The 26,916-nt window shown below is 34.2% G+C and overlaps 1 protein-coding gene across 1 annotated transcript in view; it reads left to right on the top strand.

Annotated features, from left to right (window-relative positions):
* Positions 1 to 26,284, top strand: part of HDAC2 (histone deacetylase 2) — a 30,097-nt gene extending 3,813 nt beyond the window's left edge. The window contains exons 2-14 of the mRNA XM_054569848.1: positions 5,959 to 6,071; positions 7,119 to 7,236; positions 8,899 to 8,973; positions 9,417 to 9,555; positions 11,562 to 11,703; positions 15,608 to 15,700; positions 15,780 to 15,888; positions 20,529 to 20,669; positions 20,915 to 21,023; positions 21,668 to 21,798; positions 22,608 to 22,763; positions 25,191 to 25,248; positions 25,948 to 26,284. Coding sequence (XP_054425823.1) covers positions 5,959 to 6,071; positions 7,119 to 7,236; positions 8,899 to 8,973; positions 9,417 to 9,555; positions 11,562 to 11,703; positions 15,608 to 15,700; positions 15,780 to 15,888; positions 20,529 to 20,669; positions 20,915 to 21,023; positions 21,668 to 21,798; positions 22,608 to 22,763; positions 25,191 to 25,248; positions 25,948 to 25,978 — 1,415 coding nt within the window. The 3' untranslated portion in view covers positions 25,979 to 26,284. The remainder of the gene's footprint in view (positions 1 to 5,958; positions 6,072 to 7,118; positions 7,237 to 8,898; positions 8,974 to 9,416; positions 9,556 to 11,561; positions 11,704 to 15,607; positions 15,701 to 15,779; positions 15,889 to 20,528; positions 20,670 to 20,914; positions 21,024 to 21,667; positions 21,799 to 22,607; positions 22,764 to 25,190; positions 25,249 to 25,947) is intronic.
* Positions 26,285 to 26,916: the final 632 nt, after the last annotated feature.

Raw genomic sequence — 26,916 nt, 5'->3', positions numbered from 1 at the left:
GGCAGATTTTTGACTGCGGGTGGTGGGGATCAGTGTCCCTAAGTCCCCGTGTTGTTCAAGGGTCAGGTGTATACATAATTTATATAATTATGCACATACTAGTTTGTGCTCTTATTTTTGCTTCATCTTTGCAGGGTGCATTAAAATGTTTGGAGAACCCTGGCTGGTGTGGTTCAGTGGATTGAATGCCAGCCTGTGAACCAAAAGATTGCCAGTTCAATTCCTGGTTCAGGGCATATGCCTGGGTTGGGGGCCAGGTCCTTGGATGGAGACATGCAAGAGGCAACCCCACCGATGCACGTTTCTCTTGCATATCAGTGTTTCCCTCTTTTCCTAGTTCTCTAAAAATCAATAAAATATTTTAAAAAAATGTTTGGAAACAAGTGGTTCAGAGAAAAGCACTCAATGCTATACAGAGATGGAATATAAAAGTTAAGCTTAAGATCATGCCTCCTAATAATACTCCTAGTTTACCGTAGCAGATTATAAGAATTCTTGGCAGCCAACTATTGACAGATTTTATAATAGTAGTGCCAAAGTTTTATGCTAGATACCCTTTTAATACAACTGCTTGGGTTTAGGTGTAGTGTAAATCTATATTATCCATAAAATTTGATAATCATTTCTCTGATTTGCTAATCAAGAGTGCTGGATGAGTTACAGCAGCAGTTCACAAATACCAGTGGTTTTAATTACACATCATCATTTGACCATAGTAGAACATAACTCTTAAGAGTGTGATTTCCCTGTATTTGGAGCCTCTTCCCCGATATTCTCTACCACTCACCTCCTTTAAATTTCACCTTATCAAAAAGGCTTTCCTCTATTACCTTAACCTCAATACTGCTTTTCATCCTGTCACTTGTACCACCTAACTTTTGTCTTCTTTCCACAAGATTATAAGCTTCATGATGTCAGAGTCTGTTTTGTTTATGGCTATACCTCCACCATCTAAATTTTTGAAAAGTAAAGGAATTTTAAATTCCTAATGAGTAAATGTTTAATGCCTTATATTTTTAGAGATACAGCACTTTAGATGACATTCTAATTTTTACAGCCACTGAGTTACAGGTAGGATGAGTGGCATTTTGTCTGTTTTAGATGAAAATAGATTCATATCCCTGTTCACCTCATCCACCCCTTATCCTTTTCCACAGTGAGTAGTTTAATGTGCATGGAGAGTTCAACACCTGGTGCCTAAAAGATTTTTCCCCATTGGTGACACAAGAGTGGGCGTATTTTCACCGCTGCATGCGCGCGCGCGCTTTGGTTGCTGTGACTCAGTGGATGCTGGCCTGTGAACTGAAAAGCCTCTGAAAAAGCTGCTGGTTCGATCCCCAGTCAAGGTATATGCCTGGGTTGCAGGCCCGGACCCCGGTTGGGGGGAGTGTGAGCTAGAGGATGATGTTTCTCTCCCTCCCTTCCCCTCTCTCAAAAATAATTAACATCTTTAAAAAATTATTAAAAAAAAGTTTCCTCTGCTACAATTAAAAAAAGTATTAGTAATTATTTCTTTCCTTTTAACAAAGCTTTAAATGCCTCGTTTGACAAGGCATTTAAATTGGGAAATTGGGGAAGAGGTAGCAGTCATACTATTGATCACTGGCGAGGCCAGATTTAAAAGTTCAAGTATAAGGAGGTGTATACTGGTTAGTAAGTCTTCTCTCTCTTTTAATAGCAATTGGTATATACTTGTTCATGAAGTTAGTTTTGGGTTCAGAAATATCCAATGGGGTTAAAGTCTTTACTCTGTGCCAGGTAGACAAAAGATTATTTGAGTCTTAAGAAGAAAACAAAAGACTATGTTTGATAGTAAGAGAGAACGCCTTTATAGGATAATAAGACATGGTAAAAAGCCTGAAGGAAGAGAATGAATGGGCTAGCCATAAAAGAAATTTTTTCTACATATGGCATTGCAAACTGCACTGGCCAGATAGTTAGAAAAAACCTGGTACAGTTAATGAAAGGAAGCAGAGAGGAAGACTTGGGGGGACCATGGGGTGCCAAGCTAGGTAGTTAGTATAGTATAGGACCAGACCATGCAACACTTTGTGGTAAGATACTTAGAAAGCCATTAACAGTTTTAAGTAGAGAGAACTCTTGGAAGTGGGGACAAAATGGTGAAGAGTGCTAGAATGTTAGACTGACAGCAAGAATTAAATGCATGTTGGTCCACATAAAATGTAATGGCTGCAATTGACAGACTTGGACACATTTAAGGAAGGTTTGGGTAGTAAAACCAATAAAACTTGTTGGTGGATTGGAAATGGAGTGAGAACTGGGAGATGGTGGTACAGAATGAAGAATAACTCCAAAGTTTCTAGATTGAGCAAGTAATTGATTCATTCCTGAGAGAACCACATTGAGGGCAGCACTCTTGTTCACTAACTGACTGGCCCAAACACTCAGAACAGCAGCTGGTGCATGGTAGGCTCTTAACTTGTTAAATCAATGAATGAACTTGAGAGACCCTGATATTTAAAGTTTGGATGATGAGTGACTGTGTTTAGGGATAGAATCAAGGCAAATGGTACTCTAAATGAAAGTTAAGACTCTTCATTGTCTCAAGGAGGAGGAGTGACCAGTGTGTTAAATCTGCTAGAATTAAGACTGTGGAAGACAAAAATAATATAGTAGCTTTTTTCTTTCCTGAATCATTGTTTTTAGTCAGATTTTCTTTAGGAGTAAAGGTACATTTTACACTCCTGAAATTCAAAATGATATGAAAATTGAAAAAGAAAATGTAACTCATTTGGAATCAAAAGCTTAACCTGAATTACTATTTATGATCTTTACTCCACTTATTGTGAGTATCCACAAATTTTTGCTGCAGAAATGTTAAAGTTTGATTATACAATGCTGCCCAGACTCAGAGACATCCATAATATATGGCAAATGCCTCACATCACATTTAGGAAATGTGAAAAAAAACCTGAAGCCTATCTAGTCCTAAGGACTTGGATAAGATATTGTAGACCTTAATAGTCATTTCCATTCTGAGAGCTTCTGGGCAATTACTAAAATTTTGTGGATACTAATTCTTTATGGTAATTTTTATTAGGGTAACAATGTGTGTTGTGTTCAAGAAGTCACCTTGAGCTAATTTTTCTGGATATCTACTTCATTGGTAAAGTGTTTTCTATTTTGATGAAAATCAGGGTATCATTTAAAATGTCCAAATTATATTACTGACCATTTAAATAAGAAGAATAAAAAGCCATAGGTTCATAAAAACTAAGAAAAAACATTTTGTCTTTATTAAAAAGTAAATGGCACCCTGGCTGGTGTAGCTCAGTTGGTTGGGAGTGTTCGATAAACTGAAAGGTGGTGGGTTCAGTTCCTGGTCAAGGCACATGCCTGAGTTGTTGCCTGTTTGGTCTCAGGTTGGGGTGCCTGTTTCTCACATTGATGTTTTTTTCCCTCTCTCCCTTTCCCTCTCTCTGAAATCGGTGGGCGTGTGCTCAGGTGAGGAGATAGGTAGGTAGTTGGATGGGTGGGTGATATATAAAAACTGAATGGTTACAAAGCAGCTATCCAGAGAATTTTGAGATACGGGATTAAGCAGGAAAAAATTGGAAATGGTTCTTTTATTAACCCCCTTACATTTTGTAACAATTCTTAATAAACCAAATAGTAATTTTCTGTTGCTTGGCTCTCCTTGTGGACTTGTGTCATTTAGTTAGTGTGCATAGTCTTGGTGGGAGTAAAGTCTACAAATTGTAGCAGAGAAATTTACTTAAACCTATGTACATTCATAATTTGAGGACCCCATTGACAAAGTAACTTTGATGGATTGGAGAGATGATTTCTTATTAAAATACTGTATTTTACATGTCTTTTTTTGTGTCAGGTTTCTCCCTATGATTTCTTTCTAGTGACTGTACCATTGCTCTCCCCATAGCTATTACTTAAGAAGATTGGCTGAGTTGCCCTGCCTAAGTTTGAATCTTGCTCCTCTCCTTGTTAGCTTTGTGACTTGGCAGTATTACGTGACTTGTCTGCATCTAACCCTTCTGCCCTGTTATAAAATAGGAACAGTAAAAATAATTACTACATCATAGGGTGGTTGGGAATATTAACAAAAAATACATGTGATGTGTGCATAATACTGCTTCCTAGTAAGCACTCAGTAAATGCTAATAACTGCTATCATCTTTTTCTTTCCAAACATGCTTGCTGAGAAATCACAACTATACTGTCTCTTTTATACAGATTATTGGGATCTTTCCCATATTAGATTGCTGGTGGCTTTTCAGTGGATATTCAGTATGTTCATAGCTAGAGGATTTGATTTTAAGACATAGTAGTGTTAGAAACAGTTCATCTTGGTAATGTTTACACAAAGGCAGGTAGAAGTTATGTGAAGACTAGAGTTTATTCTTCTCTCATAATTTTCTTTGGTGGTGATGGTAACTTAAAAATAACCCTCCTTGCACTAATTTGTGTACATGGTGCTTTGTAACTCAAGTGGGCTTTCCATATATAAGAATTCATTGAGATCAGGCTGCTTTGAAAGAACTATATGTACTGCCCCATCCAGAACAGAGCTTTATAGCAGATTTCCTTGAAAGGTAGATTGTTTCCCACACTTCCAGCCACTGAATTGTGATAAATGCACAATCATGTTACATATCCCTATAGTTCTGCATTGTTACTTGTCTGTATTGCCTTAGCTTTAGCTTTGTTGTCAGCACCTGTTTTAAGAAAGGTAGCTTTCCTTATGACCATGCATATATAAATTGTTTTCAGAAGGAACTTGTTTTGAAAATGAAATGTTACATAAATTAGAGGTATAACAACAAAATCAGGTAGTAATATTAGGCACAAGTATGTTAATAAAAATGAACACTCATCCTGGACTATTATATATATGGAAGAGAGGGGTTTTTTGAGTTCTTAGTTTCCACTAAACAAAAAAAGGTATGTGTTTAGGCAGGATTTTGAAAGGTTTTTTTTTTTATCCTGAAGGTGAGTAAATGGCATTATTTGTCCTTAGCATTGATTATGTAAACCCATGCTGAAATGAATGACTTCAGGCCTTTAAAATCGGGTTGGCTATCCTAACAAAATTTTGGAGCCGCTCATTTAAAACTAGAATTACTACTGAAAGTAATTTCTAATAAACGCTATTGTAAAAAGTGCCCATTACATTAGAAAAATAATATATGTGTGTAGGAGGCTTCCTTAAAACTTAATTACAGAAACACTAAAGCTTTACCTAAAAGTATTGATTTTATTGAAATTATATGGGATTATGGTGTTTATTTTAAAAAATCTTAAGATATTGGGGTATAAAATGTTACAAAAAGGCTAGGAATTACAACTTTAGTGGTGAAGAAGACAAAAATACATACCCTTAATACCTTGAAAAATGTCATAAGTATATCATCAGTGCATAATTTTTGTTTAGGATCCAAATTTGTTATTAAAGTTTCCCTTATTGACTGTGATAAGAGTATAAAGTATTTCAGTCCCCATAATACTAACTAGAAGGGATTTTGGGGATAATTGTAAATCATCTAAGAAGTAATATTTGCTGTAAACTTTTAAAATCATACTAATGAGACTCAGAATTTGCTTTAAGCATTTGAACTTACCAACGAACACTAAGGGAGTATCATTTTAAGGAACAAAAACTATGTAAGTGAGTAAAGAGTATTTCATTTGGGCTCTTAAATAAGAAATTTTAGTAAGCTATAAATCAGAAAAACTTGTTTGTTTTAATCTGTAAATAAACCATGTATTAAGTGAGTGAACGGCATATAGAAGTGTGCATAATAGTATCTTGGTTTTCTAATATAATTTGAAAGTTGCAAAATCTAATACCATTATTTTAAGATTTTAAATAAATCTTGTTTAGGTGGTAATTGCCTTCTTAATAGTGAACCTACATAAATTTACATAGTTCATGAAGATTCTCTTGTTTGTATTGTTTAGTTTGTCTCTGTTCTATTTTAGGTGATATTGGAAATTACTACTATGGACAAGGCCATCCTATGAAACCTCATAGAATCCGCATGACCCATAATTTGCTGCTAAATTATGGCCTATATAGGAAAATGGAAATATATGTGAGTATATGTTTTAGTAAATACTTAACACTCTTTTTTTTTTTTAACTACTATGAAACTTTATTATTCCCTTTGATGGAGGGCGTTTAACGGATGAAAAGGTCTGAAAGAAAATCAAAACTTAACTTTTTATTTTATTCGGAGAAAACTGAGAGTGTGAGACCTGTACTTCTGTTTTTCTGTTTCCTGCAACAATTTTAAAAATGGTTTTCCCTACCACAGGTTTTTACATTTCTGGAGACTAACTTTATTTGACATACCAAATATTTTTGTTGCAATATTTGTTGGCCTGTCTATGCTGCTGAAGAGTTGATTTGGGACTCTTACAAAAGAATTACCCAGAAAATTGATCCTACATATATTTATTGGTATACAGAACACTGTCAGTGGATATGCAGAGTACAGAATAACATAAGATACAACAACTGCCTTAAATGTTTTTGTAGATAAAGATGAAAGTGTATACAGACAGATACATGACACAAAAATTCTTACCTCTTTGGGGAGAAAAGAAAGTCTTGAGCAGTGAACAGTATTAGGGAATATGTGAGTTTTTTTTCTTTGGGTGTAGACATTTAGAGAAGAAGAGGAGATGGATTAGACTTTCAGTCAGAAACCATTGGGGAAGAAGTGTGTCATACATAAATGCAACTGGGCTCTTCAGAACAAAGGTGATTTGGCTAGGCAAAGGAAAAGGAAGAAATTGTGAACGAAGACTTAAAATGCAGAATGAGCTGCATTCTGGAAGGTCATTGATAAAATCAGTGGGTACAGAGCAAGTATATGATGGAAAGAGAAAGCGTTTATGAAGTGGATTTGATTTTAATGAGGGCTGACCCATTTCTACTGAAAAAGTGATTAAGTCATAATTTGTGTTAGACCTGTGTAATGCTTTTAAAGACGTATGAATTAGCTTGGAATTTGTTTTGTTTTGGAAGACCTAGTTCTTTTGAGAGGACTGTTAGAGAAAATTGTGCACTTTATGTTTGATAACTCTGATATAACCAGTTGTAATTCAACATTTCTAACATTTATTTTTCTTCACAGAGGCCCCATAAAGCGACTGCTGAAGAAATGACAAAATATCACAGTGATGAGTATATCAAATTTCTACGTTCAATAAGACCAGATAACATGTCTGAGTATAGCAAGCAGATGCAGAGATGTATGTTTCTGTGTTAAAAGTATCTATTAGTATTAAGTATATAAATCAGTATTTTTAGAAGCTTATAATTCAAGTTACCCATATCTATGTATTTTTCCTGACCTAAAATACTGTTTTAATTATTATTGATGCGAAAGGTTAATGTAAAAATATTAAAGCACTTTTAAGAACAGCCTACTGAAGCCTTTTGATCTGCTAAACTGCCAAAGGGCTATTTGGATGTTCCTCTACCCTTTGTTTTGTTCCCATGTTGACTTCAGGATAATGGCTATTAGTAGGGAGCGCGCACTCTGCTGCTTTAAAAATATGACTATACTTTGGTTGACCTTACCTTGGTGTATATACCTCTTATCTTCTGTTTGGGTGGTTTAGTTAATCTGGAATGTAATACATGTACTCTGTTACTTCCCTGTGTTCTGATATTAATGAAGATTTTAATATTCTTTTACATAACATTCTCTTACGAAAAAGTGTATTACTACAGATTAGTTGGTTTGAAGGTGGAATGCAAACTTTTACCCTAAAATGATTGGGCCAGTGTCTGTTAAAGCTTGATAACTGGATAACATTCTCATCACTGTTTTTATTGATGGACTTCAGTGATGATTTTTAAAAATGAACAGTTAAGTAATAATAAATTGAGTGTAGTTGTGAGAAATCTTATTCGTAGAATTTCATATAATTTCTATTGTATATTTTATTTAATAAAGTGCTATAATGTAAATAAAATAGATCTATCTTTTCCCCCCCCCCCCCAGTGGATATTCAGGCTTAGATTAAGAGGTCATGAGTAGCCCTAGGGCAAATGAATTAACAAGATTGATTTAAAACGTACATAATACTGAGTTGTATGAAGATTATGATCATATCTGAGCAGTAAGAAACTAAAATTTATTCACTATGGTTCTAATAAAATTAAGGGTGTACAAAGCTATATATAGAAGTATGACTTACTGAAGGAGGTTATAATTCGGGGGGTGGGGACAACCTGAGAATGTGTTACGCATGCACACCCAGATCCCTTTAATTTGCTCAGTATGAAGGAACTAATATGTTTTGATGTGTCATGTATCTGTATGTTTTGTTTCCTTGTGCCTTACAGTACCCCTTCTATATCTTGGCTGTCATGAACCTAGTTAATTCTTAACATCTTTGAAGATCACTGTTAACCATGGGCATAGGCAACCAACTGTTACATCTTTTTAGTACTTGCTAAAAATACATTGCAGTTACGGATGTTCTGTCCAGTTAGTAGGTTTTTTGTTTTTGATTTTTTTTTTTTAGAGTAAATTATACAGCAATTGAAGTTACTTATAGAATCTCAATTTATTGTATGTTTGAGAAATGCCTAGAAAATTTTAAGTCCATAATTTAATGTAATAAAACCTAATAACTTTTATATTTTGAGAGATTTTGATTTCTTGTTAATAGAGCAGAGATAATCCACAAATAATCCTGGTGAGATTTGGTAGTGGTATTTCTGATATAACACTTTAGTTATATTGGATAAAATGATAAATTATATTTTTAAGTTGCAAACTTTATATTAGTACTATGATACGTGTATGTTTTATGGTTGCATCAAATAAAAAAAGTATATGTAAGAAAAGGCTTTTAGTAATTCACAGAATGGATTGAAATCAATGAAATCATCTTTCACAGTTAACGTTGGAGAAGATTGTCCAGTGTTTGATGGACTCTTTGAGTTTTGCCAGCTCTCAACTGGTGGGTCAGTTGGTAAGTATCCTGATTCGGTTAGACTTAAAATGGATTTACACTTTGTGTGTCTCTTTTGGGTTATTTGTTTAGCAAAAGTCCCCCATGTTTTATGATCATAATCACTCGAAGGTTAGGTGTTTTTTTTTTTTTTTGCGTTTGTTTTTTACTTTTCAGTTTCTTACTGCAATTCCATTCACGTACAGACTTCTTTTTCCTTCCTCTCTTCTAGCTACCATTGTTGCTACCACTTTCTATATATGCTCTTATTTAATCATTGCAACTGTAGGATCATATTTATCTAAGGAGAAATTGCTGACTATTAGAGTTCTGAACAATGATTCTTGCCTTTTATAAAAAGTCTTGGTTTACGTATGGCATACCCTTTCCTATAGGTCTTTTGTCTAGGTATGTTAATTTCTAATTTAAAACATTTAAAAAATCTATCCCATCTTGATTCTTAGCTGGGGCTGTGAAGTTAAACCGACAACAAACTGATATGGCTGTTAATTGGGCTGGAGGATTGCATCATGCTAAGAAATCAGAAGCATCAGGATTCTGTTATGTTAATGATATTGTGCTTGCCATCCTTGAATTACTAAAGTAAGTTAATTTGTGTTGATATTTTTCCTGTGAAAAAGTAGTTTAATTAAAGCAATAAAAATACAGCTTTTTAAAAAGACATCAAGTAAACAGGTTGAAAATAGTTAATGGTGAATCTTTGATGGGTTTATTATACATCATTGTAGAAATAATAGGAAATTTGCCCAACTCTTGGATTGTTAAGAATGAGAAATGCATAATAAATGTCTAAAACTCCCATTAGATACCCTTTTAAAAAATATTAGCAGTAGTTTGGCAATTTAGATTTGAGTTACAGTTTCAAGTAATGAGATATGACATGACCTTGGGAAGTGTAAGTTCTAAAATTTTGTAAGTTTTAACTTTTGATGGCAAATACTTGAAACCTGTGTTAAAGAAAATTTGGTTACCTATTGAATTAAATGTTGATAACAGCCTAGCTTCAGTAGAATGGGGCTCTCTGTTCTCTAAAAATGAATAATGTTATCTCTTGAGTTGCTAAAGGAGTTAAAGTTGTCCTTGACTACTGCTTGAGCGAGATCTCTATAAAGGTACATGTGAATTTGGAGTTACTAAGTTAGATTTTTTTTTTTTTTTTTTAACCATTAGCAGTTGTAACACATCTGAGCAGATCCCACTTCATATTGCAGTGAATCAGTGTTTTCTCACTTTTGAATGTGTTGCTTGTAGTTATTCCACACATACTATTTATAGAGGCTGATTTTTCAGTCAAAGTTTTGTCTTGACTCCTCAAATCAACAACTGGGCCGTGTCAGTTGACTAATTAAGAACCCAGGAAAACGACTTGAAATTTTGCCTTGTTTTTAATTCACTATTGATGTTGGTACCATGTCTTCATCTCTGAGCAACAGTTCTTGTTTACATGCTAATAGTCTTAAACAAGCTTAATTTTATTTTTCTGAACACATTTCTTAAATTGGTGCAACCAAACATGATTTAATTGACTGTTGGTTAAATAGTTTATAAGCCACTCAAACTTTTTGCTCACAGCTTTATTTTTATGAAGAAATTGTGCTATGATGCGATACTCTGTTTTTTATGTCCTAAGGTTTCTGAATATTGCTTTCCTTTGAGTTAAGAATGTTCTTGAGTACCTAGTCTGGTAATGTCAGTTTATATTATTATCTTTTTACACAGCTATAGTATCATTGTAAACTAAATACAGTGCTCTGCCATCTAATTCAGTAATAATTCTCACTTCACTGTGCTTGAAAAGATGATATTGGAGGTTCTTTTTCCTTTTTTCTTGTTTTGACATGGGTATGCACTGGTAATAAGATGTCACAGTTTGTGATACATGTAGCTCTTAAAATGCATTGGAGTTATAACTGCATTACTGGGATTTGTAGTGTTCCAAGCAGCACTCTGAATTGGTAAGAGTATCACATGTGGTTTCTGTCATCACAACTCAACTCTGCAGTTGAAGCACAGAAGAAGCCCTAGACAGTACATAAACAAATGAGTATGGCCATGTTTCAATAACATTTTGTTTATGGGCATTGCAATTTTAGTATCATTTTTTCATTACATATCATAAAATTTGCTTGTTTCGATTTTATTTTTCAATCGTTTAAAAAATGTAAAAACTTCTTATCTCAAAGGCTGTACAAAAGAGGCCATTGGCCAAATTTGGACTGTGGACTAGAGCTTGCCAAACCCTGTTTTATAAGATTGAATATTTACTAGAGAGATGTTTTAAAGTAACAGTCTTAAAAATGGCATAATGTTCAGTTGTTAATATAAAAAAACTCATACTTACTATGTTTTTAAAGCACATAGAAAAGGACAAATTTCACAGCAAGTATATTTCTCACCTAGATAGAGCCTAAAGTGAGGATTTAAAGGTCTGAGGGTCAAATTGTAAGTTCAGATGTTTGAATGATCTCTTAGGGTGGAATTAAAGTAAGAAAAGGGATTAAGCATTCTGGAATTCAAGAGCTCAAAAGTCCATTGTGGTTCTTCCTATATTAAAACTTTTAAATAACTTAGTATGGCTTTCTTTTCAGGTATCATCAGAGAGTCTTATATATTGATATTGATATCCATCATGGTGATGGTGTTGAAGAAGCTTTTTATACAACAGATCGTGTAATGACTGTATCATTCCATAAATATGGGGAATACTTTCCTGGAACAGGGGATTTACGGGTAAGACAAAATTCTGTCTGGATAAATTTGAGATTAATTTAGGAGGCTAATAATCCTGTGCTTAAACTAATATTTTTCCTAAGTCACTAATTTGAAGCTTATATGCAGAATTGAATCATTTTATATGCTATAACATCTGCTAGAACTCTGTTTTCCTTAGTATAAGCAAACTTTGAAAAAAAACTTAATCTTTATTGTATTTTTTCCATTACCATTTAGCTCCCTTATACACCCCTCCCAGCAGCAATCACCATACTCTTGCCCATGTCCATGAGTCCTTTTTCCTTTTTGCTCAATTCCTCCACCCCTTAACTGTGCCCCCCCGCCACCCAGATAAGCAGAGTTTAATGAGAACTTAAGGACATTTCTTTTGCTCAACTATTTTAGGTTAAGTAAATGTCTTTGAACATCAACAAAGCATGCAGCTGTTTTCTTGATGTGCATAGTCTGACCCTTCAGAATGTACTTACTGGTAGCCGACGTTGGTATTGATTAGAAAGTTGGTAGAATAAAATAATTGACTAATGAGTCTTTTAGGTTCTTACACTGCCCTCCTTTTATGATTGGCCTTGATTTAATAGGTCTAATTTTAATATCTTTTTTTCTTAGGCTTAGGAAATTTGTTGTAGATAGAGAAATACCATCATTTACCTTGTTTGCCTCCTACATTAAGTGCATTTATTTTTATTATGTGTCTGTTTTCTTCTTTGATTTGGTACTCTTGTATTTTATGAATGTAAAAACCGCTGGTTAAATCCTGTCGCGAACTTCCTGATGTTCTTTCTGCTTCACTAGTTGTTTTTTTTTGTTTGTTTGTTTTGTTTGTTTTTAACTAAACCATATACATGTTGAAGTTTAATTCAGAAATGTAAACAGCTGTTTTTAATTCAGCCTGGATTATATGGAACATTTATCTTAGTATAGCATTTAACATTAATTCTAAACTATTCTGTTAAAGTTCTTTTTTCAAATTGATACATCGTTACAGTTTATTTAGCAACTGTAAGTTTAATATGGCCTTAAAGTATTCTGTAAATGGGTGACTATTTCTCCACAAGGTGATGTTTTTTCAGTAATAGTTGTGGTGGTAAAACCTTTTTTTTACTTATATAAATAGGTTAATTATTTAATTCATTTCATTTTCAGTTATGTGGCTTTTAAAATTGCAAATTTATATTTTCAGTTCCTTGCCAATTAGTTCCCTTGATGCCTTTATTTTATTTTATGGACCCACTTGGTTTTATTTTATAGACCCACCCGGTGGTTCTCAAAGTATGATCCTTAAACTAGCAAAAATCAGCATCTGCTGGGAACTTGTTAGAAGCACATATTGTCAGGTCCAGAAACTCTGGGTTATTCTGCACACTCACGTTTGAGAACCATTGCTCTAAAGCAGTAGAACTCATTTGCTTACAGTCATTGCAGCCCTATAGAAATTAAGGGGGTAAAAAGGCTTCTCAGCTTTAAGCTTAAGGAAGGATAGTGTCTTTGTAGTAATTCTAATTAATCTCAGAAATGGCAAATGTGGGGGTGTCTCTTAATTTTTGACAGTATTCTTTTGATTATTTAAAGTTGTTGGAAATGCATGTTTTAAAAAATTTGAGAATGACTGTGAACATCTCTTCCTCACTAAGATTTTATACTCACTACATAAAAGCCATCATACTTTCTTCCTTTTGGATATTATATGGTGTCCCCCAAATTTTTTAAGGAAACTAAATCGAACATTAGATTGTATATGTAGTTGTATTTGGATTTTTGTGAAACTTAAGTCTATCTTTGGGTGTTATTTTCATGAACATTCCCTTTTTTACATGATAATTTATTGTAGATCAGAAAGATAGGCTACTTTTAGCTTAGGTCATTGTTAAAACCCTGGTTGCATTTATTGGCTCAGTAGTGTCTAGGTGGAATAATAGAAACAAAGGTGTGATAAAAGTAGCGGTTGTGGAGTAAGAATGAAAGGGATAAAGTTTGGTCCAACAAGGACAATGGCTCTTAGTTGCCAGCCTAGTGTGGTAACTGCTGATCAACTTACTGTAGAAGGAGGGGGACTGCAAAAAAAAAAACAGAGTTAACTTCTGGAGGACAGGCCCCTTTTAGTAAAGGCTTTCCCCACTCGGTGAGGGTTCTAAGAACCCATATGAATCTCTGTACCAGCTGACGTTGTTATGAGAGACTGCGTTCGGCCTCAGTGAATTTTCTTTTTTAAAGACTCAACGCATTTGCCCATTTCATGATTTATGAACATACCTGCCTACATCACACTGAGTGTTCAGCAGTTTTTGACTGAAAATGGCATGACCCCTATGCCCCACCCTCCCTATTCACCTGAGCTCACCCAAAGTGAGTTTTTTTTGTTTCCCTGGATGAAAAAAGTCCTCAAAGGAAAAGGTTTTGCTAATATGGAAGAGGGGAAACTAAAAACAGCAAAAGCCCTAAAAGGCATCAAAATTGACGAGTTCAAACACTTTTTGAGCAGTGGAAAAACCATCTCGATAGGTATTCTGCGTGAAATGGGGAGTACATTGAAGGTGACTGAAGTTTCAACGTGTAAGAATAAAAACACATTTTTTTACATTTAAGAATGGACACACAATTTTTTATAAATAAATTCCAGGTGTTTTTAGCACATACACTCCCCGCACCCCACCCCCATACTTGATGTCGAGTATATTCCAACTGTGTTTTTAGTGCAGGGGTCTAGATTCACAGTAGTTTATCTACATTTATATAGTTTTTATTTAGTTACATACAAAAATTTAGATTTCTTTAAGAAAAAGCATATGGGTGTAATTCCTCTTGCTTTTTCTTCATCGAAAGTTGGATCATTTAGGGTGGTAAACACACTGCAGTGTACAGATGATATGCTGTAAAATTGTGTACCTGAAAACTGTATAATTTTGTTGACCAGTGTCACCCCTGTAAATTCAATAAAAGGAATGTTGGGCCATAATCACACTAATATTGAAGGATAAAAGATGCTTTTCAAAAAAATGAATTCAAGCTAAAATCATTCCATGAGAGAGAAAGGAAATACAAAATGTTAATCCTAAAGATTCACATTTATTGAAATATTATAATTTAAAACACAAAGAATCAGTCTGCCCAGTCCAGTCTTTTGGTGGTCTTAAAGCACTGTTTTGTGGAAATGTTTCCTATCCCATATCTTGTAGGAATATATACATATATGTGTGTGTATATATCCATATATCTACACACACAGAAAGATTCTTATGTGCACACATGCATTACATACACAAATAAATATATATGTATGTATTGTGTGTGTGTGTGTGTGTGTGTGTGTGTGTGGCTGGAACCCAGCCATCAACTTTCTCCCCTTTGCTTCTTTTGAGAGGTATTAAATGCCTAGAGTGGTACTTAATCAACAAGTAGAAAAAAATTGTATTTCAAGCCTGAAGAACAGATAATTGATACTTCAGTCTGAAGCTATTAAAACCTCAAGAAAATCTGGGCTTTTCTTTAATCATACGTAAATTCATGCCAGGTTATGAGCCACAAGAGGGACTTTGTATTAGAGACAGTTGTCCCTCAGGGTTCTTTGGCTCCATATTATTTTCTATAGTTTTACTCATAACATTTTCTTACTCTGTTTATGATGAATTTCTTAGGCTAATGTAATATATAACTTTATATTTCCTTTACCTGTTTAACTCCCCAAAATAATCATTATAGGTTCCTTTCAGCTTTATAAGCAGTTTATAAATGTTAACATATGCACTTACTCTATTCTGTGTTATTTCCCTTCTCCAGCTACATGATGAAATCAGAACTAGTTCTTATTACCTGCTCTTTTAATCTCTCTAAAATGTTTTTAATAAATATGTCAAACTTTTTATTATGAAATATTCTCTAAGACCTATTTAACTTTCTATTTTAGGATATTGGTGCAGGAAAAGGCAAATACTATGCTGTCAACTTTCCAATGAGAGATGGTATAGATGACGAGTCATATGGGCAGATATTTAAGCCTGTAAGTATTATTATTTTAAAAATCAAAATGAATTTGAAAATCTTATTAGAGATAATAACATCTGTTATCTTGTACATAGATTATCTCAAAAGTGATGGAGATGTATCAACCTAGTGCTGTGGTATTACAGTGTGGTGCAGACTCACTATCTGGTGATCGACTTGGTTGTTTCAATCTGACGGTCAAAGGTAAGCAATTTAAAGGGTGATATGAGCCCTAGCCAAGGAACTCAGTTGGTTAGAGCATCCACCCAATATACCAAGGTTGCAGGTTTGATTCCTGGTCAGGGCATATGGAAGAATCAACCAGTGGAATGCATAAACAAATGAACAACAAATTGATGTTTCTCTCTCCGCCTCTCTTCCTCCTCCTTCTTTCCCTCCCTCTCTTCTTCCCCATCAAAATCAAAAAAATAAAAATTTTAAAAATAAAAATAAAGGGTGATAGTCCCACAACTACTGTTAATCTTGTTCCAGTAAGGTTGTGTTCAAGTCTATTTTTATATTATCAAGTTTATGTCTACATTTATACATGAATAATTTTATATTGCTTGTCGCTGTCTTAGCCAGGACAATTCTGTTTTCAGCATTTTTGGTTGATTCTTTTGGTCCTTGTATCTTTCTAAATAATACGCAAACTTTGTTACTTTTAATTGTTCATTTTAGCCTGTCTGTTCACTTCCTATTATGAAAAGAAATTTCGCTTTTCACTTTATTCCCAATAGGCACACACCCTTCTAATCCTGTGTCTCCCATTTTTACAATTATAATCTGGTGTTTATAACAGGACTTTGGTTATGGTATTCAGTGTTGACAGCATCATCAATAATGTTAAAGTACATTTCAGCTTATCAGTTTTTCTTTATTGGACAACTTGCTCTTGTCCAATTTTTCATTTACTTAATTTTCTCTATGTATTCCTAAATGGCTAGTTTCTAAGTATCTTCGTCTGTTCAGCTGCATCAAGTATCCTATCAGTTTAACCTTCTTGAAGAACTCTTTTTTTGATCTGGTCCTATTTGGGTGAATATCCTCTCTAGACATGGTTGAAGTAAGCTGCTCTTTGCTTCCCTGATGTGTTGGCTCTCCTGGTTGCTGTTTTCTCTGTCTCCCTCATAATTTTGTCTCTTGTTTGGTGGAACACATTTTCAAGTGGCTTCCTGAGAAAAGGTGTGTGGGTGGTTAGAAGATTACATTAATTCCAACACTTAAATTGATCAGGTGTTGAAATCAACGTATGATAGAAATCCAAACCAAAGTAAAAAAATGACCATTATGGAATGAACTTCTAGGGAATAACTGAAATTTTACCTTATCAGTTTTTAAAATCGTTGCGACTTCTGGCCAAGGTGGAGGCATAGGTAGATACACTGCCTCCTTGCACAACCAAAAGGACAACAGCAAATTTAAAAATAAAAAATAACCAGAACTGCCAGAAAATTGAACTGTATGGAAGTCTGATAGCGAAGGAGCTAAAGAAGAAACAATTCAGACTGTGGAGACGGGCAGCCAGGATAGAGAGGACGTGTGGTAAGGCACCTGCTGGAGGACCAAACAATCCCACATTTGTGAGAGGATAAACTGGGAGGAACAGCTTGGGAGCGAGATTGCACAATCCAGGGTTCTAGTGCAGGAAAGGAAAGCCTCAAAAACCTCTGGCTGTGAAAATATGTGGGGGTTGCAGCAGTGGGGAGAAACTCCCAGCTTCACAGAAGAGTCTGCTGGAGGGACTCACAGGGTCCTGAAATGTGCACAAACCCACCCACCTACCCACATGGGAATCAGCATTAGAAGGGCCCAATTTGCTTATGGGTAGCAGTGGAAGTGACTGAAAGCCAGTGAGAGCCCAGCAAGCAGCATTGTTCCCTCTCGGACCACTCCCCCACGGACAGTGTCACAATGCAGAAACTTGGGTTGCCTCACCCTGGTGAATACCTAAGGCTCCGCCCCTTCCAGTGTAACAGGTTTGCTGAGACAAAGAAATATTGCCCAAATGAAAGAAAGAATCAAAGCTCCAAAAATAGAACTAAGCAATGAAGAGAAAGCCAACCTCTCAGATGCACAGTTCAAAAGAGTGGTAATCTGGATGATTATGGAATCGGTTGAATATGGTTGCAAAATTGAGGAAAAAGTGAAGGCTATGCAAAGTAAAATACAGAGAAATATACAGGGAACCAACAGTGAAGGGAAGGAAACCGGGGCTCAAATCAATGATTTGGAGCAGAAGGAAGAGATAAACATTCAACCAGAGCAGAATGAAGAAACAGGAATTCAAAAAAAAATGAGGTGGGGCTTAGGAACCCCAGGACAACTTTAAACGATCCAACATCCAAATCATAGGGATGCCAGAAGGCGAAGAGGAAGAGCAAGAAATTGAAAACTTATTTGAAAAAATAATGGAGAACTTCCCCAATCTGGCCAAGGAAATAGACCTCTAGGAGATCCAGGAAGCTGTGAGAGTCTCAAAAGAAGTTGGACCCAAGGAAGCACACAGCAAGAAACATCATAATTACATTACCCAAGATTAAAGACAAGGAGAGAATCTTAAAAGCAGCAAGAGAAAAGGAGACAGTTATCTACAAAGGAGTTCCCGTAATACTGTCAGCTGATTTCTCAAAAGAAACCTTGCAGGTCAGAAGGGGCTGGCAAGAAGTTTTCAAAGTCATGAAAAACAAGGACCTACATCTAAGACTACTCTATCTAGCAAAGCTATCATTTAGAATGAAAGGGCAGATAAAGTGCTTCCCAGATAAGGTCAAGTTAAAGGAGTTCATCATCACCAAACCCTTATTATATGAAATGTTAAAGGGATTTATCTAAGAAAAAGATCAAAACTATGAATAGTAAAACGGGAGGTGGAAGGGGTAGAATGGGGGAAAAGGTACAGGGAATAAGTAGCATAAATAGTAGGTACAAAATAGGCAGGGTGAGGTTAAGTATAGGAAGTGGAGAAGCCAAAGAACTTAAATGTACAACCCATGAACATGAACTAAGGGGGGGAAATAAAGGGGAGGGAAAACATGAGATAACTGTAATAGCATAATCAATAAAATACATATTTAAAAAAATCATCATGGATATTCTACATGATTTTGGAGTTGTTTTCCTTGTGATATTTTTGGTAACTAGTTGATGTTCTGCTTTGAATTCTCTCACAGATGTGAAGAGTTGTCTCTCAAATAGAACTTTTCCGAGAATGACTATTGCCTAAATGTAATTAAATAACTAAATATAGACATTAAAGGCTTTTTGATGTTAATACTTGCTACCATACCAGGCAGCATTAGTTATGGTATGATCTATTATTATTCTGCTTTTTCAGGTTGAACTATACTTTAGTTACCCCCTCTCTTGGTAGGTTAATGATACCCAAATAGCAGTTGTTTTATATTATTGAACTTATGTGTTGATAACCATCTTTTGCCTCAAAATTCATATGATCTCCCAAAAATTATCTACTGAATCTACTCTTAAGTATTAACTGTCAGTTTTTCTGCTTATGTCCTTGAAAGTTCTCAATGCTTTCATACTTTAATAATTATAAACTGCAGCATTTTATTCTTATAATAACATATATATTTTTTAACTGATAGGAAGGATTTCATTTGTATCAAGCATATAAGGAGATTTGTAATCCCAAATCTTAAACTTGAGTGTTAACTTTTTCCACTGCCATTCAGATTTCTCAAGTCTGCTAAAGTCAGTTACTTCTTGTTTGTTTCCTTCCTGCCTTCATTTATGTTGTTACAGTTGTGTTCTGTCTCAGTCTTCATTTTTATAGATTTTAGCCTTTAAAAAAATCCCTTTATAGTCACTTTTATGAGGTTTTGAAAAGTAAATTTCTTTGTTTAGCCAACTATTCATACAAAGGAATCTGTAAGGTAACTTCATGTTTTGTCTTTAAAAACACCCAAGTGGTTACTACCTGTTATAAGAAAGCCATGTTTTTCTAATAGCAGTAATAAAAATTGGGTTGTGAATTATAAAATAAAATACTGAAGAATACTTAAGATACTCACAGTATATAATTATAAGAAACAAGATTACTAAACTTTAACTCAGAGGGAGTTGAAAGGGATCGTTTTCTAAAAAATAACTTCGGATGATGGAGTTTTATGCAGTTTATCTTTCCAAATATTTTTTTAACAGGCGTGGCTTTATTCTGTAATTGAAGGATCTTTTTCTTTATTTAAAGATTGACTTAAGTCCTGAATGATAATATTCTAAAAAGTTATTAATAACTTGTAATTGATTAAATTATGACATTTAGCAAAGGGAAATACTATGTTTTTATATTAGGTTTACTTTATATTCAAATTTATACTCATAAAAATTTGTTGAAGTTTTTAATAGTAATAGGTACTAATTTTATAATCTTTAGATAAGAAAATTATCCATAATACCACTACCTAAAGATAACCTACAATTAAAAATTGTTAGTCTTCCATTGTGCATAATGTTTATTGTTACTTGATTTATTTCCCCCATGTGGTCTCACATGAAGAGAACATCTTCATGTCACATAACATCTTCCTGTGTTTTAATAAAAGTGTCATGTTTACATTTTAATCTTAATATAGGTGTATATTTGACTTTTCTATCAGGAACACCTGCTAAAATAACCAGTTTGTCTTACTGAATTTTGTGTACCATTGTGAAAGGTGCTTTGATAAAAAGTCTCAGACTAGAAATTTCTTGAAATTTTTACATGTTATTTAGAAAAGCTGTTTTGGTTAAAATTTCATTTGTGTGTTTTGCTATCTTTTTAAAATTTTATTTTTCAGCTATAACAATGCACACTTATTGCCACCCACATCTCTTTGTCGTAGGTCATGCTAAATGTGTAGAAGTTGTAAAAACTTTCAATTTACCATTACTGATGCTTGGGGGAGGTGGATACACAATTCGTAACGTTGCTCGCTGTTGGACATATGAGACTGCAGTTGCCCTTGATTGTGAGATTCCCAATGGTAAGTATTCATATTATGATACCTTTTTTGAATGAACTGTCAATGTATAGAGATGGATGGATGGATGGATGATTAGATTTTAAAACCACGTGAATAGGAGAGCAGTCAGCTAATTAATTCACTTTATGTTCACTTTTAAAAATTTTCTTTGGAAATATTTCTCAACTTGAATCTGGGTTTTTATGCATGGATTTGGGTGAAAACTGAGCTTACAATATTTAACTTTATTTCATTGTTTTTAATAGAATTGCCCTATAATGATTACTTTGAATACTTTGGACCAGACTTCAAACTGCATATTAGTCCTTCAAATATGACAAACCAGAACACTCCAGAATATATGGAAAAGATAAAGTAAGACATCAGTGAATTGTTTTCATACGTATTTGCTGTAGCTTTAAGAACCTTTAGAATACCAAGTGCAGTAAGTTGTTTTAGCTTTATTTATAATTCTTTTGTCGTTTTCAAAAGCATTTGAAGCCGTAAGATTATTGATTTCTTTAATTTTTTAACATAATGGAAAATATATGGGCTTCGTAGCTCAAAAATATTTTAATCTCTCAGTTAAAATCAGTTTTTAATTTGCAAGGGGTACTGTACATTTATACCCTTGCTTTAAATGAAAGTGAAATGTATTTTCATTAAAACATTTCAAAGCTTTGTCTCAAAGAATGAAGTGTTTAGAGAGACATGGTAGTACACAGGCCTGGATTTGTGTTTTCTCTACCATGTACTAGCTCCATGACATTTGGTAAGTTAATTTGCCTTTAGGCTTATATTTCCTTACCAATGAAATAATGGGGGGAGAAATAGTACCTATAATGTAAATTTTGAGGATTAAATGGGTTCATAATATATAAAGAATCAGTGAATTTGTTACTTAGTCATAGGTTAGCTAAATAAAAGATGAAATTTTTGGTCTAATGTTTCCTCTTAACATTTAAAAGGAACTTGAAAGAAAATGAATTTTGTCTAATAACTGTATGTGTGTAATTTAGACAGCGATTATTTGAAAATTTACGCATGTTACCTCATGCACCTGGTGTCCAAATGCAAGCTATTCCAGAAGATGCTGTTCATGAAGACAGTGGAGATGAAGATGGAGAAGATCCGGACAAGAGAATTTCTAGTAAGATAATGTCTGGATGTGTATTCTATTACGTTTTACTGGTTTATTAAGATAACACTGCAAACTGAAGGTTTTAGTTGCCCAAGAACACAGTGGGTTGTGTTTCACTGGCATGCTATTATTTTTGTCTCTTTTCCATTTTTAATCTTAAATAGTTTAACTTGAGACTGATTTGAGTGTCAGCAATTTCAGTTAAATGAATATATATACACATACATACGTGTGTGTGTGTGTGTGTGTGTGTGTGAGAGAGAGAGAGAGAGAGAGAGAGAGAGAGATCAGACGTTTCCAAAAACTACCCTCTTATGTATATTTGGGTAGAAACTGGAAAATAAAGCATTTCTTTAGAGTGAGTTGAGTAGTCTGAAGGACTTTCTGTTTGATTCTGTGGTCTCATTTCCCTTAGTAGAAGCACTAGATTTACAGCCTAATGGTATGCTGTTGGTATAGAAATTGACTTACTTGGTATAACGGTATATTTATTTTGTCTACTTCCCCTCTCAGCTCTGAATAAAAGGTTACTTTTTGACGTCATCCTTGCTTCCTATTAGAACAGGTTTTTTCTCTGTAAAGTGTTTTTTGAGGTCCCCAAATATTTTTCATGTTTCTTTGAATTATTCCTATATCAAAGCTAAATTTTAGAATTTAGCAAACTATGCATTCAGTTCTAATCTTAAAATCACTAAGTATCTGTTATTCTGTACCTTTAAATGTAGTGGCTGATTAATACCCTTGTACAAGAGCATGCTCTAATGATTGTAAAACTTATGACTACTTTTGTCAAACCTGTAAAAATTTTTATATTTCAGTTCGAGCATCAGATAAACGGATAGCTTGTGATGAAGAATTCTCAGATTCAGAGGATGAAGGAGAAGGAGGTCGTAGAAATGTGGCTGATCATAAGAAAGGAGCAAAGAAAGCTCGAATTGAGGAAGACAAGAAGGAAACAGAGGATAAAAAAGCAGGTGAGTTTTTTTTTTTCCTGGTAAATGTGTTTTAAAATTGTAATTTTTTAAAAAAGTGAACTGCTCTGCTTTTATGAGATCCCCAGGTCAATTAGACAATATTGGAGGTGTAGGGTGCTACATGACTTTTTCCCATGTAAGTGATGCTTAGTTCTTAACTGTCTTTTATTTAGAGCTATCTAAATGTTATTAATCACATTTGCTTTTATAACATAGGAAACCTTATTGCCTTCTCTTGGTTTATATGGGCTTAACTTAGTGAACGCTGTACTATGATACAGATTGGGTAAGGGAGAAGACAAGTGGTTATAGATTCATTTACAGTCTGCGAGTAAAACTAAAATTTAAGATAATTTTTAAATCCCTGAAGTTTATTTGCTGTGAATAAAACACAAGAAGAGTTGCGTTATCCTTAGAACAGTTTGATCATTTTGGAAAAGCTCAGAGAATAGACTTTTTTCAGAAATTGTTTGAAGAAAACAAAAACTAAGGAAAGATAGGAAGGAGATCTTCATACCATATCTTGACATACCTAGTTCCATTCTTTCACTTGTGGATTTACTCCACTATGTACTGTTGTCTCCAATTTTAAAATTTTAACTTCCCAATGTATTACAATTATGGCTTCAGTATGCTCTTCTGTTGTGATTGACATCCAGAAATTCTAGTTGTGATTGAGGTAAGGAGGACTTGAGCTTTAGCTGTAGGATTTTTCTAGTATTTTTCCTTTTTCCTTACTGTCAGTGTGTTGTCTTATCTGTCCTTTTTTTTGTGTTTCTTCTCTTTTTCAAATCTTTTTTTCTTCCAAATGGGAAAGTGGACACACTAGGGTGTTTGTCTTTCATTGTTGTATTAGCTAAAAATGACAGTACCTTTTGATCTGGCTTAATGACCTGGTACTAGATTAATTTTAGCTCCTCCACAGTTGTATTGCTGATATTGATACTTTCTTAACTTTAAAAAAATGATTTTTAATATTCTTATACGGCTTTGTAATTGTTAAAATCCTTTGGTCTACAGATAAAATATTACCATAGGAAACTTTTTAAAAAATTTAATTTGGGGCTGTTCCTTTTCTTTCCTTCCCCAGTTCTGTTTTTGACTTTTTAAGTTTACATATCCAGAATAAAGCCAGAAGTCAAAACAAATGTTAATGTCCATGTTGCCACATGTTTGTATTCTAGCTGAGACCAATCCTCTGAAATGTCTGTAGAATGCTTAACAAGCAATATTTATAATTTATAATATCTTTATTATTAGGTCCTTGCCTCACAGTTTGGTGTATTTGCTTATTTAAAGAAAATATTCAGCCCTGGTTTGTGTTGCTTGGTGGATCAAATGCCAACCTGTGAAACAAAACATGGCTGGTTCAATTCCCAGTCAGGGCACATGCCTGGGTTGCGGGCCAGGTCTCTAGTCGGGGGCATGTGAGAGGCAACCACTAGAAGTTTTCCTCCCTTTTTTACTCTTTCCCTTCCCCTCTCTTTAGAAAACAAAAACATTAAACTTAATAGGAGTAATTTCAATTTAAAAAAATAAAAGAACGTTCGGGCAAATTTTTTTTTAGCATTCTTGAATTACTACCATTACTCCTACCATTTCATTTCTGTTATTATATTAAAGTTTCAGTATTTATAATGAGGGTTAAAAACAAATGATATAAACAATAGGATTTAGCCTTTCCTGTGTCTTTGGGCTCATCTTACCTAATTCTCCCCTCTTCCAACAGTACTCCAGTCACATTGGTCTCAGTTCTTCCCACCAACCTGCTAATTCCTTCTCGTATCAAAGTTCTTTTTTGGTTTTTGGTTTTTTAATATTTTTAAAAAGATTTTGTGTATTTTTAGAGAGAGGGGAAGAGAGAGAGAGAAACATCTGTTGGTTACCTCTCATGCGTCCCAGCCGGGGGTCTGATCCTGCAACCCAGGCCTCTGCTGGAAATCATCCAGCAACCCCTCACCCTTCAGAATGATGCCCAACTAACTGAGCCAGACTGGCTAGGCCGTTTTGTCAAATTTCTTTTAAGCTTTCCCTCTGTTTAAGATATTTCTCCCCTTTTTCACCCAAGAGCCATTCTTCAGGAAACTTTTAAATGCCACTTTGTGTAACCTCTCCTGATTGCCTAATGCTGTGTTCATGTCTCTTGGATTAACTTCATAGCACATACACCATCTGTAATACAGTGATCCCACAGAAGCAAACCTTCTAAGAGGACAAGGACTATGTTATTATATTGATACCATGAACCTCTGTCATTTAGCGTAGCACCTAACACAAAGCCTATTCAGTTACTGAATTCATAAATGGTAAGATTATATATGACAGCTTTTTATACTTTATAAGTAAGGTATACTTTAAAATTGTTATATTTCAGAAGTTATTTATATTTCAAAATAGGTTTTAATCTCTTCTAATTTTTGTTTATAGACGTTAAGGAAGAAGATAAATCCAAGGATAATAGTGGTGAAAAAACAGATACCAAAGGGTAAATTATATTACTTATCTAGTCATTTTTATGTACTATACAAATAATAGACACAATTACTTGGGTATGTATTCTTTTTAGAGGTACTAGGCTGAGCCTGAGAATACCAGTTATTTATATGAGATGCTCTGAATTTTAGTATGTTGGCACATAAAGACAACATATGCCATCTTAACCATCAGTTTATGTGTCATTTGTTTAGCTGCCCATCTGTCATTGATAGAGCTTGCCTTAAAAAAATCATGAAGATCAGTACTAATCAGTGTTGTAACTGAATAGTTTATATTCTTTTACATAATTTATCTGACACCTTTTTTTGCTATTAATTTTTGTACAGGCACTTAATGGTTTTTCGTGGTGCTTATCTATGTATAGGATTTCTTGCTGTTGTGAGATGGGTATATTTAAGAAACTGGACTTGGACTAGCATAACAGTTTTTTTAAAAAAAACATATGATTTTTATTGTCAGAAAGCTTATTTAACTGCTTGGGCACATATAATTTTGTGCTAGGCTTTATAGGATAACTTGAAAAAGATTATAAAACTACTAGAAATACTAAGATAGTACTCCAGATATTAAGTACTCCAGATATTAGGGCAGTATTATCAGCTTACATGTTTCTTGGCATGAGTGTGCAGGACCTGTATTTAAACTGAGATTATACAGTTTTAATATTTCATGTTGCCTTTTTTAACAGAGCCAAATCAGAACAGCTCAGCAACCCTTGAATTTGACAGTCTCTCCAATTTCAGAGAACATTAAAAAATGAGAAAATATTGGAAAGAAAAATGTTTCCTTTTTGAAGACTTCTGGCTTCATTTTATACTACTTTGGCATGGACTGTATTTATTTTCAAAATGGCTTTTTTTGTTTTTGTTTTTGTTTTACTTGGCAAGTTTTAGTGTGAGTTCCTAATTATGAAGCAAAATTTCTTTTTTCCACCATGCTTTATGTGATAGTATTTAAAATTGATGTGAGTTATTATGTCAAAAACTGATCTATTAAAGAAGTAATTGGCCTTTCTGAGCTGATTTTTCCATCTTTTGTAATTATCTTTATTAAAAAATTGTACTTGGATTGTCTTTTGTCTGTTTTTTTATAACATTAAATTCTTTTTCAGAGAGGAATGGCATAACCATTTCTGTAGAATTAGAAAACATGAGAGCTGAAAGATACTGATTACAACTTCAGAGACATCCATTTACTGTTTCTTCAGGAAAGAGTGTTGACAGTAATTATTTTTAATGGAATGGGAGTTCTGCCATCTTGTCCTTTATAGGTTAGCTAGTCAATATCAGTGAAGATTTGACACCTCATTATAATTACTTGTCTCTGTAATTAAAAGTACAAGCTATACAGTTGAGATACAGGCATTAACTTCGAGCTGAACAAAAGATTCCCAAAATTGGAAATGGAAGTTCTGAATTGAAATAAGAAATTCATAAACAGAAGGAACCTGTACTTGTATATAGACTCTGTAACGCCCAGTGTATACCATGCAGACAAGGAGTTACATGGTTGTTATTTGACCAGAACTTTGCTGTATTTATTTTAAGCAGATAAGTGAGGTAATTTCTAAGATGTACAAGGGGTGGGGGGAGGAAACATTAGGGACTTGCCAAAGTTAGTGAAATCTCTCTTTTTGTCCATATCCAAATTGATTATT

This window comes from Pteronotus mesoamericanus, unplaced genomic scaffold (assembly GCF_021234165.1).
Source record: "Pteronotus mesoamericanus isolate MK-2021 breed Mesoamerican mustached bat unplaced genomic scaffold, CSHL_Meso_final contig_20, whole genome shotgun sequence".
Lineage (NCBI taxonomy): Eukaryota > Metazoa > Chordata > Mammalia > Chiroptera > Mormoopidae > Pteronotus > Pteronotus mesoamericanus.
This window is presented reverse-complemented; position numbering and strand designations above follow the sequence as displayed.